We start from the raw sequence: 12,386 nt of genomic DNA, 5'->3' as shown, positions 1-12,386 counted from the left end.
GGTGTCCATACAATACTCTGAAATCCCCTGACAAACAGACACAAACAGAAGATTTCTCTCCCACCAAGAGGCTCAGAGAAACATAACAATTCCGTGAGATCCATATGGCATGCTAAGCACTAGCAGTTCTTTTCAGAAAGTTAAGTTTCCAGAGGCAGTCCAAAAGTGAGGGGAATAAACAGAGAGAATGAAAACTGATAGTTTTTTTAAAAAACTAGATCAGACCTTTGGCTCAGATAATGCACTATATAAAAGATATAGAAAAGATAATTTTGTTTTCTAAAAGGGTGAATATTATTCCAGTATAAGAATAGTATAGGTGGCTGGATAGCTCAGTGGTGTAGATAACTGGAGCTAGAGGCTGGGAATTCGATTCTCTACTGTTCCTTCTGGGAGAACAGCCAGCCTGTGTGGTCATGGGCAAGCTGCACAGTCCCAGGGCATCCCCAGAAAAAGGGAATATGCTTCTGTGTATTCTTTACCTTAAAAACCCTGGAAAGGGTTGCCGTAAGTCAGAATTGACTTGAGGGCACACAATTATTATTGTGATAGGAATAGTATATGTGGTGGCTGATTATGAAGACAAGTTGCCAGATGTTTTTTCCTGCAATTACAGTCAAATGTTTTCAAATATATATATACATAGCCGGACAATATAACAGTTAGCATATGGGTTCATGGGTGTGGTTCTTGCTTTTTTAATTAATTATTTTTTTCTGATTTTGAGGTTTGCAGTCCAAAAATTCAACCAGCAATTCATAATTCTGCAATTAAAAAATCATACTGTATAGGAAAAAAAGCATTACATTTTATCTGCCTTGTTATATAAATTGTTTGCAGGCATGCTGCTCCATTAGAATGAGAGAGAAAAATCAGAATACTGTATGCAGATAAAATAATATCATTATTAGGATAAACCAATATTAATTTGAACTCTGTAGGCTTCTTCTGGTGGCTGAGTCTTACGCTACACAAAAATAGCAGAAAGAGGAGGGGATATGTAGAAAAATCTCCTCTGTGGGCCGGAGGGTAGTTGAAAATATAGTTTCAGAATTAAGACAAAAATTCTTCATAGTGATTCATAAGAAGGTAGATACAAGATGGGGTTATGATAAAATGTGTGGGAGAATGCCTATGCTGCATGTTGCAGTATGCTGTGGGGGCAGAGAGGGCTATAGTTTCATTCAAAATCAAATCATCCTTTGTGGTAATGTGAGTGGAGGAAAGGAGAAAGAGGCAAGGTTTGCAGTTCATAGTTCTTCATTGATTCCAGTGGGAGTATTTGTGTGATGTAGTTGTAAGAATGTTGCATTAGGACTTGGGTGGTCTACTTCAGTAAGCCCCAACCTTGGGCCTCCAGATGTTCTTGGACTACAACTCCCAGAAGCCTTGACCACCACCTCTGCTGGCCAGGATTTCTAGGAGTTGAAGTCCAAGGACATCTGGAGGCCTAAGGTTGGAGATCACTTATCTACTTGATCGTGAAATTGATGAGTGATGCTGAGCCAGCCACACTCACTTAGCCTCAAAGGGTTGTCATGAGAATAAAATGTGGACAAGAGCTGTATATCCTGCCTTGAGGTTACTGGAGGAAAAGTGAGATAGAAATATAAAAAGTCAGTGGCTGAAATCCTGTTTCATAGTTAGACAAATGACAAAACTTTTTGAAGTGAATTGCCATAGGTTAAAGAATGTCTGCAGACTATCTGTCTACTCATCATACAATCGATAATAGCTTGTGCCGTTCACCCTTGGGCCCCTTTCTTGACCATCAGAACTCATAACACACGAAGGCAAACAATCCCCTCTTTTACACTGCTGCCAGCAGGTGATCACTAAATCACCATTACTTCAGGAAGATAAAGATCCAGGTCCACACTTCGAAGTCTTTTAAATAGGACTTTTGTTTATTGATTACAGAAATTGGTATTGATTCATGAATATCTTCTTTAAGTAAAATTATTATTAACAACAACCTTCTGTTAGATAATACACTCCTAACTCTAATCAGAATTCCCCAAACTCCACACACTATCTCCTTCTCCCTTCTCTCACTCTACTCCAACTCTCTGACTGACCCTCCTGACTCTCAGGCTCCTCCTCTTATAAGATCTTTCTCGGCTCCGCCTCTCAGCAACATGAATATGCATGAACAATTAACATACTAAAACATGAACCATTGACAAAATAAAGGGGAACGCTATATAGCTGTGGAAATTTTTTTTAACTTACAGCAATTTGTTTCCAAAATTGATGCCTTTTACATAACTGTGCAACAGGATTTCAGCCAATAATAAATACATTATACGACCTCTTCTATAGGCATAAGCAGATCTTGGCAAAGTTACTTTTTGGACTACAGTCACCACAAATATTTCAGCCAACATGGTCACTGGCCGTGCTTGGTGCAAAAGTCTGCTTACCTATTGTGCAAAAAAGTATTTTTCCCCCAAGTTCTCAGACTGGATCTTCTCCTTGAAAACATAGGATCCTGATTTCTGATTGAGTAGATATAATTCAGCTGTGTTGGTTTCAGTAATAAGAAGAAGGGGTAAGAATTACAGATGTCTGAAAGGAGGAAGGTTTTGAAGAAAGAATTTGTCTTTGAGCAGATGTATCTGAGCAGTGGAAAGGAAATCAGGAGTATATTTAATAATGGGAGCATAACTGGAAAGTTGCAAATCCATATGTGGGCGTCATGTCATGCTGCTGTCGTCAAAGAAATATTTTCCTGCAGCTGTTTCTGCTCCTCTGCCACCTTCTCTAACTAAACATCCTCCCAGGTTACTGAAAAGAACGCTGGGCTTGCATAGCCACCCCTCTTTTGCATGAGTCACCCAACAGCTTCCCTGCTTCAGCCCCTGTTTTATTTCATTAATGGTTAAGGTTTAATACCATTTCCTGTCTGGCTTGAGTCAGCTGAATTCCATGGCTTATAGCCCCCATTCATCCCATGAGGCAAAGGAAATAGCGCTGAAGATTCCTGGTTTCCTGTTCCATTTGTCAGACTTTACTCAGCAAGAGCTTTGAGAAGAACTGGTGTGGGCCCTTTTGAAGGGACAAGCCAAAATGGCAACCAGTATTGAAGGAGAGTTGGGGGGTTATGTGAGTCTTACTATGATAGGTTTTTTTCCTGGCGGTTCTTACTTTGTTAATTCTATGAAACACTGTTATTTTTTTTTAAAGTGAGACAAAATGAATAACAGCTAAAGTAGTAATCTGATAGATCTAAACACAAAATGTTAATATTACAAAAGCAAACGGAAAAGGGGGGGAGGGAAAGGGAAAACGAAAAACAAAACAAAGCACAAGGATACTATACATAAGCTTCTATGAAGGATTTCAAAATAGCAAAAAAATATATCCATGCATAGTTGCTTTCTGTATGCCATACTTTCATATGCAATAAATGTTGCAAAGTCTTCTATCCACTAGATTACTGATGGTGGGCATCTATCTTTCCAGTGTTGCAAAATCAGTCTCTTCACATTTGTAAAGGCATAGAGAGTCCATCTACATTGGCTGATAATTAATCTCCAAGAAGCACATGCCTAATTTAAAAATACATAAGCATCCACAAATAAAAAAGATTGGCCCAGAACCAAATTAATGTGAATAATAATTCCTTTCCAAAATGAGCTGATGACTTGGCCATGACCATACCTTATGACTAAGAGATGCATCAAGAGAATCACAGTGCCAACATTTAGTGGATTTGCTCAGAGCCTTCCTAAAAAGATGTTGCAGTATTCAGTGTATTCTAAACATGATCTTATGTTAGATGAGTCATAGCTTAAGATCTAGAAATATCTCAGGTATAGTGGGCAGTGCTGCCTTCTATTGATTAGGCAAAATAACATGATCACTTTCCCTGTTCAATTCATTTCTTAGACCTAGTAATACTGGGTATATTTAGATTGCACAAGAAACCAGAATGCTTTCTGTTCTGGTTTACTGGAGACAAAACAGTGTCATGGCTACACAAATCACACCTGTCATCCATGGATTGTTATTGTAGCATTAGATTACACAATACCTCTAACTTCATTTTGTGTCCTCTGTGTAGCTACATGGCCTGTTCTTCGAATTCAGTGTATCTTGCTGTATGCATGACAGTCAGTGTCGCGTCCCCCTAGTGTCCCTTGTTTGTTCTCCCCAAACACAGGTCCACCTTCAGGATGTGTCGCCTCTTTTTACGCTGCCACCAGTGGATCTAGTTCACAATATACCAAATATATCTCAGACAGGTGCTGCCAATATAACAGGTTTATTGATAATTTAGTTGATATGTAAATCACAGATGTAAATCACAGTTGTTGAGGATCATTCATTAAATTGGATTTGATTACACGTTTACTGTACTTGTATGTGTTTTATTCACAGTAACCTCTTTAACAATATTCTTTAATCATCTATCTATTCTCTATTCCTTTTAACTCTTTCCTATTCTCTATAACACTCCAACTTTCCACTCTGTGTCTTAACTCTCTCAATTCAATGTCCTCACTCTCTCACTTCCATTCTCTATCCCTCTCTAGCTGTCCCTCTAACTCCCCAACTGTCACTCTAACCAATGGTGTGATTCAAATAAATTAACAACAGGTTCTATGTCCTCCCCTCTCATCCTCCTCCTGCTCCTGCCCTGCCCCCCCATTGGGGCAAGGCGGGCCCGCTTCCTCTGATTGGTCGGCGGCAGCGAAGGGGGCCGGCGGCTCCCACAGGCCAGTTAGGGCAGAGGAGCCAACCAAGAGAGGGGGATTCTGGGAGTTGTAGTTCCTCTTTCCCAGGCAGCGCCTCTGAGGGGCGACCCTCACCTCTTTCAGAGGCATGAGGGAGGGAGGGGCTGTCTTTCCCAATGGAGGGAGAGAGGGTGCCCCCCTCTGGTGGCCAGCCCACTGATACAACCCTGAAGAGGACCGCTGCACTGAGAGGTGCAGGGACATCTGGCCGGCGGACCCCTCCCACGTCGTGCCGGTGGTGGGGCTTCATGTCCCGCGGTTGGGGCGGTGGGAGAGGCGGAGTCCGAGTCGAGGGTGGCTGTTGCTGCTGCTGACTGCCCACTCCACCCCAAAACACCTTGAGAGCTCCATTGAATGCCCCTCCTCCTCCTCTTCCTCCTCCTCCTCCATCCACCACGGCGGGAAGAAGCGCGTGGCTGCCTTGTGCATAGCATGCTGGCGAGAGCGCCTGCGGGCAGGCAAGGGAGCACTCCGGCACCAAACCACCTAAGTGGCTGGCGGGGCGGCCGGCCAGAGGCGTTGCGCTTCCTCTCGCCCTCTCTGAAGCAGCCGCCCTTCCTGCTTTCTTGCTCTTCCTCCCTTTCTTGTTGGTTGGCTCTTGTGTCTTCTTCACCCTGAGAGTGCGCCGTTCTCCTTTCCCCTCCTCTGCCCATGTCTTGGCTTCCTGCTCCTCCTCCTCACTCTACTCTGGGTAAATAGAAGGAGGGAGGCGAGAGGGCGAGAGAGGAGGGGAAGGCAGGGAAGCCGGCGCTTGGGCGTGGTGGGGGAAGGAGGAGACAGCAGCAGCAGGAGGCAGGTCTTGGCTGCTGCCGCTGCCATGGTGGTGGGATTCAACAGGCCAGCAAATGGTTCTGCAGAACCAATCGTACATTAGCTACCAGTTCTATAGAACTGGTGTGAACCGGCTGAATCCCACCACTGACTCTAACTCTGTCCCTCCTGTCCTATCATAGGCTCCTGCCCTTGAGCGCCATATGATGGACAGGATTGACATGGGCATTCTGCCACAGTCAGTGACATATGTTAACATGTTAACATGACAGCTGCACCTGCTGTGACATAATTAAAACTGCAGAAAGTTTCTGCTCAGAAAGAAGAAGCCCTTTTTCTCCTCAGACAGGACTGATTCCGGGATATAAGGGGCTTTGCCAAGATGGATGTTTAAACAGTGCCTTTTAAGGGCCCCAGAGTGAAGTTGCTCCAGGGCATTTTGGGTAATTTTAAATGGTGGGGGTACCAGGGACAGCAATAATTGTAAGCTTTGCTGGTGCATTCCCTGAAAATGGCAGATGGCTGCCACTGTCCCTGTTTCATAATACTCCCACCAGAAACTAAACTGGGTTATACAACTCACCTGGAGATGCTCCAATCAGTCACATGGAGCTCAGGCAGCATCACTGTTAAGCATAGGAACTGCACAGTCACAAATTCACTAGATAGACCGGCTTTTCTCTGGCTCATCCTCTCTCCAGTCTCTTGTCTGTAGCATGGAGATAAAACTGCGGACCTATCATGCAGTGCTATTGTCAAGACAATCAAGCTCATGTAGTGGGAAACTAAAATACTGTAACAGCAGCACTAGCTATAATTGTCATGGGTCAGTGGTGTGGAACCACTATGGGACATGCATGTACACAATGTAGGGGGTGGGTGGGAGACTAGTCCAGGCTGAATCACTCAGTGCATAGACATTTACTGAGAAATCCTGGGAGCAGTTGTCATGCCAAAATTTAAAAATAATAATATTTTAAAAAATGTTTCCAAGCTCTGCATATTTCAGAGGCTGAGAATGCTACAAATATAGAACACTATCCATGGATGTTCCAGAATGTAACCTGGGAAGCCCGGAGGTATCCTCATCCATATTCAGGCTTCAGAAAAAGTGTGTCCCTTTTGTCCCTAAGCAAAAAGGGGCGTCCTTTGCCATCTGGTCATTTATTATGTGTGAACAATTCCAAATAGCGTGGGATTGAGGCACAGCTTCAAAAACCCAGTGAATGGCAACCACAATATGTGGGTGGGTGATGCCAAGTGCCTTAGATCTTTTCTGGGAAGCCACACATGTTTAAGGCTCTGCAACAAAACCCATCTGTCCCTTCCTGCTCTGATCTGTGAAGGGAAGGCCTAGCCTTTTTCTTTGAAGGTCCTAAAAATGTTTCTAGAAGAAAGGCTGGGCCAATTTGATTTGATTTTTAGTCACCATGGGTCATATCCAAAGAGCTGGAGTCAGCTTTAAACAAAGCCACCCTTAAATCCCAAACAAGACAGCCAAGCCAGCTCCCTGGAATCCGTAGCATGGAGAGCATAATCAAATCAAATTCATCTGCTCTCAGGGCTTATCTCCTCCCACTACACTTGGCTATTTTGAGCTGCTCAGGAAGCAGCGCTGCCCTTTTCATATCTTTGTGCATGTGTGGGGGATTTTTGGTCTCTCTTTTGACTCACTTCTTCCAAGTTTTATAATATAAGGAACTGTGTTTCTTCTGATACTGGACAATTGGCAACAAAGGTTGATTCTGGAAGGGCAGAATGTGTGAAGTGCTAGCTGTGCTTTTTTGGCCAACCTCCAGACACCTCCAAATCATACAAGGAGTTGTGTAAATTTCAGATTATGTGAGAGAGTGCTGCTTTCTTCAGTATTTCCTCCCTACCACAAAACACTTCCATACACACATTGGATTTAGATTTGAAGGGCAAAACCAGTCACTTGGGAAGTTGTGATCCCGATAAACCCTAAGGGACTGATGCAGAAGCTAATGCTTGTATCCCAAGCATTATGTTGTGCCATGAAACCAGAGCCTGAATGTAACAAGTTGCAAATAAGTAGTTATTTTTAATTTCTTTTTGCAACTATTAAGAAATAACTAAGTTACATTAGGATTGATGACAGACAATTTTATTTCTTTTGCAGTACAACAGTCTAATGCAGCCCTCTGTCTTTATATCAAATACTCTCTTACATGTAAAAGACAATGTAAGGAAGGGGAGTCTCTGCTCTCTATGAGCCTGGAACATAGAATATCAGAGTCTGAAGTCACATGGAGTCCCTGTGGATAGCACTGTTTCCCCTCTCCACATTTATTGCTTTCCATGTGTAGGAGGGCAAAGAAACTGGGGATGTGGGGATGGGCCTAAAACATTGCTGTCTTGCCTTGAATATTCGCTATAACCCCTAATGCCTGAATAAGGTTTTACTATGTTGTGAAAGTGGATCGAACGGCTGTATTGTGCACTACAGTAGCTGTGGGATTGCACTAGTGTATGCCTAGCTACCAGCCGCTTGGTCTAAAAATAATATAACACTGTGTTCTTATAATTCCATTTGTTGGCAATTTGACAATGACATAAAAAATATAAACAAAAGTGGACATATGCTACCGATGAAACCATATACACCTTTACAACTGTTCACATTTCCAAAAGGGCCATGGATTTTTCACTTATTGTGTTCTCTCCAGAGAGCTAAATATAAACAGCATAGACTATTTTTAATGTAAAAAGGATGCTGCCAGTTGACAGTTGTGTTAGTAAAGGTAGCCACAACCCTGGAAGCAAAATGTGAAATACCACAGAAAGTGGGGCTATTTTTGCTCCACTTTTGATATGACTGGTGCTGTTTCCCTGAGCTGATTGACAAAATTGTTAGGTGCTGAGGATATGGCACTGATGGTACACTTTCTTGGGCTGCCACTGAAATGCTGTGATCAAGGGAGAACATAAACTTTGGGAATCTTTCTAAATGCCCTGAGTTTCTTTCCCATCTCTGTGTAGAAAAGGCTGCCATAGCTGAATAGCAATGGTGGTTTTTTGTTGTTATTATTTTGTTCTGAACGTCCATCTAGAGGAAGAATCCCAACTACATTTCCAGCAGACTATCAAAATTGTATTACTCCATCTGGCCTTTGATTCTTAAAATTGTTTTTAATCTGTTTTGAAATAATGCATTTTTATCATACTTCATTATTATACATCACTCTGGAAGACCAGGTTGATTAGAATAACCCTAATCCTTCTCCTCCTCTTCCTAACTTGGAAAGGTTTGTGGTCAATTGTTTGAACAGTAATAGAGCAAGAAGGGACATGGGTGGCACTGCGGGATATATCGCAGAAACCTTTGTGTGCTGCACGGTCAGAAGACCAGCAGTTGTAAGATCGAATCCATGTGACGGAGTGAGCTCCCATCGCTTTGTCCCAGCTCCTTGCCAACCTAGCAGTTCGAAAGCATGTAAATGCGAGTAGATAAATAGGTAACACTTCGGTTGGAAAGTAAACAGTGTTCCGTGTATAGCCGTGCTGGCCACGTGACAATGGAAACTGTCTTCGGACAAATGCTGGTTCTATGGCTTGGAAACGGGGATCAGCACCGCCCCCTAAAGTCGAACACGACTGACTAAAATGTCAAGGGGAACCTTTACCTTTACCTAGAGCAAGAAATGGTCTCCTCCAGGCAAAACATTTGTTCTACTGTCCCCTTCTGTTCACCTGATGCTGAAAAAGAACAGGAATTACCAGGATTGACCTTGAATCTTGTCTTTAAAAATCCATTTGCCTTCCCTTCTAGGAAGCCACTTGTCTTTATGAAATCTTTAATAAATATTTAGAAAATACATTTCCCTGCTGTCTCTTATTTCCTTCCTTCCTTCGGTACTATCTAAAATGTTCTGACAGGGAGGCTGTCACCACGGACATCAGCTTCAGATGGGAAGCATCAGTCCCCTAATACAAAGCAAAACTAAAAAAAGAAAACATGTTTTGGAGAAACACAAAAAGAAATAGAAAGTCACAGAAGAAAACACTGTATTGAGAAAAATAATGGGAATATGATATAGGTTATGGAATAAAACTGAAGCATCAGTAGAAAACCATGGTAGAGTACTTTAAGGAGAATAATTACTCTATCTGGAAGAACTCTAACTTGCCTCTAGCTTATTTTTTCCCTTATGTGACCAAGTAAACGGGCAACAGTGGCTTGACACTGAGCATTGAGAATATTAGTGGTGGCTGTTGATGCCTAAATAGTTTTTAAAAAGTTGCATGCTTAGTCATCTGTATTCTGCTCTATTAGTAGTTTCTCCCTAACCCAGCATGATCTGAATCTAACTTTTCTTTTAAAAGTATAAATCCTGTTCCTTAGTAGAACCCAAGCAGACAGCTGGGACAGTTACATTAAAATATGGAGTGACCAGCGGTGCATATTCTGTTTTTGTGAATCCATAATTACTATTGTGTGTAACTGGTGTTGTGAGTTTGACCTGTCTTTCTCCTTAGGCAAGGGCTGAACAAAAGCTGCTCCAGTGTGGTTTGGAGAGAAATCTGCCAGCTTGCCAATTCATAGAGCTTTTCTCCTTCAGGAAAACATCAGTTGCATTTTGCTGGACTTTTTATGTGACCTGATAGCAGTTTTGAGGCTTGAAGGGGGGAGACTTTTAACTTTTCACTTCTGCCCTTTAAAATAGCAATAAAAACAGTGGCGCTTAGCCACGTCCCTCAAGGCTGAGTGTTCATTCCTGGGCAGAGATGAGAGATAGCTCTTACAAGGCAGATAGGAAGACAGCTGAGATGTTTGGGTTATTTTGAACAGATGATCTTCAGACCAAAGGATATTTTATTTCATGTTTGTGAAGTGTTATTGTGACCTAAAAGAGTCATTAAAAAAAACAACAGTCCACCACCAATAATCAAATTTTCTCCCTCTATCATTTTGGGAAGGGATGGTAACTCCTTAATGAAAACCTACAGTAATGGGCTGCCTTTCTGTGACATCTGGAGAGCCACAGGAGAGAAGTGACTCAGAGCCAAAGCATCATTAACTTATTATAGATAGCTATAATCTTAACTGATATCTGCAGGAAGGCTATGGACAGCAGAGGCCAGTAATTGGATGGAAGGGGAGGGAGGAACTCCAAGGTCATCTATTCCACTCTGCATGGAAGCAGTGCAGCTACTTTTGAGGTCATATAGAAATCTTGCCCTTTGGGAAGAGGTTAGAGGGAAATCTGATGAATAAGAGGTTCTGTTTTGTGGGATTCCAACCTTTTTCAATTTATCTGGTGACATTTTACCTACTACAACTCGATTCAAATGTAAATAACAAGCATGACTTGTTGTTGCACAAGAGAGTGCAATGGCAGGATTTAATTATCATGAAGACTGTGGTTTGGGATACTTGTATGAGGACAAATTACGGTTTGCATAAGTAGGTCTGGGAATATCTACTCTTTTTCCTTTATGTATAAAAGAAAGAAAAGAGAAGCAGAGCATACGCAGGCCTAAGATTTTTCTCCTATCCTTTCTCATGACGAGCAATGGTTTGTTAAGATGTCTGAATTAAGTCAACAGTTGTCGCTTTCTACTTCATATAAAGTGAAGTAATTTGAATCCAGAACAACATGCAGGCAGACCTAATCTCTCAAAAGGTCTATTCCAGACAGAGTGTTCCTTATATGACCAATAAGAAGGTACTGTACACTGGCTCCCTCTTTTCCTCTGTGGAGTTATTTTGGTAAGAGAAACGATAGAAGAAAATTACAAAGAGGGAGGTGCGACTCCTCCTTAACCTAATCTATGTCTGAATAAGGGCACAAGATTGCCCTGTAATCTTCTGGTGAACCTATGTGAGGGGCTGCAGGCGCACACTCCGAGAGAGTCATCTGGCCCAGCATGTAGGTAGCAGTTGCCTGGGAGAAGGATGAGTTGCCTCAGAATCATGCTGGCTGGAGGGAATTGCTTCAGCTGCAGGAGATAACAGTGTCCTGGTGAGAGACAGCTGGAAGAGGCAGGGTCATGGGAAATATAAGAGCACAATTGGGAAGGCAAAGGGTTGCCACCTATCTTGGAAGAAGGAGATGTGTGAGGTGATGTTGGAACCTATCTACCCTCTCTGGGTTTATTGAAGCCAGGCTCCAGAGAATCCAGCCATGCAGTTGAACAAGGCTACATTAGCCTGGAGACTACTGCAGCTCTGGAGAGGCAAGTGAGGGGAGGGACCCGGGAGAAAAATAGCAGTGACTGTGTTCTTGTGCTCATTTATAGAAGTCTTCTTTCAGAGGGGTGTATTCTGGACCTAAGCTCTTATCTCTTTCCAGAACCTGGACTGGGCTTACAAGTTAACTGGGCTTTCAAGCTGACAAGTAGTTTAGAGACTGTAATTTGACCCTGTGGAACTGTGAAGGAAAAGGCAGAGGGAACTGTTGCTTTAACTGATATGAATCAAGAAGGTGAACTGGAGCCCATGGAGTTTTTAACAGGGAACTCTGGCTGTCCTGGTGAGGTGCACAACCTCTGACCCAGTTTTTGTCTGGATACATGAAAATGGAGAAAACATAATTGGTTTCGATCTACAGTAGGTTTTAGAGATGTTGGTAAGTCTTGGAACCTGAGTCTCAAGTCCAAATCTGAGTTTAGGGGTCCAACTTCAAGTCTGAGTCTTTGGTACTGTATCAAGTCTCAAGTCTGGGTTATGAGTCACTTATGAGTCCCACAAAGCTTGGGACTCAGGGCTTGGTACCAAAGACTTGGGCCTTCCAGCTGCTGCTGCCTCCAGTTCAGGAGCTGGGCCACATTTTCTCACAATGCATGTGCTGACCAGCTGATAGGCCAGCACAGGCAAGCCCTCTGAAGCAGGAGGAAGGGAAACTGCCTTTCATG

The 12,386-nt window shown here is 42.7% G+C and overlaps 1 protein-coding gene and 1 long non-coding RNA gene across 4 annotated transcripts in view; one reads left to right on the top strand and one right to left on the bottom strand.

Moving 5' to 3' along the window:
• PIK3R3 (phosphoinositide-3-kinase regulatory subunit 3) overlaps positions 1-12,386 on the top strand; it is a 363,941-nt gene that overhangs the window by 72,297 nt on the left and 279,258 nt on the right. The window contains exon 1 of one of the 3 annotated variants that reach the window (XM_020783361.3): positions 11,620-11,708. The exons of the other annotated variants lie outside the window; for them this stretch is intronic. Coding sequence (XP_020639020.3) covers positions 11,657-11,708 — 52 coding nt within the window. The 5' untranslated portion in view covers positions 11,620-11,656. Of the gene's footprint in view, positions 1-11,619; positions 11,709-12,386 lie in introns of those variants that run through there. 3 annotated transcript variants of the gene reach the window in all.
• LOC110073779 (uncharacterized) overlaps positions 1-12,386 on the bottom strand; it is a 281,110-nt gene that overhangs the window by 48,061 nt on the left and 220,663 nt on the right. The gene's annotated exons all lie outside the window — the stretch shown is intronic.

This window comes from Pogona vitticeps, chromosome 4 (assembly GCF_051106095.1).
Source record: "Pogona vitticeps strain Pit_001003342236 chromosome 4, PviZW2.1, whole genome shotgun sequence".
Classification (NCBI taxonomy): Eukaryota; Metazoa; Chordata; class Lepidosauria; order Squamata; family Agamidae; genus Pogona; species Pogona vitticeps.
This window is presented reverse-complemented; position numbering and strand designations above follow the sequence as displayed.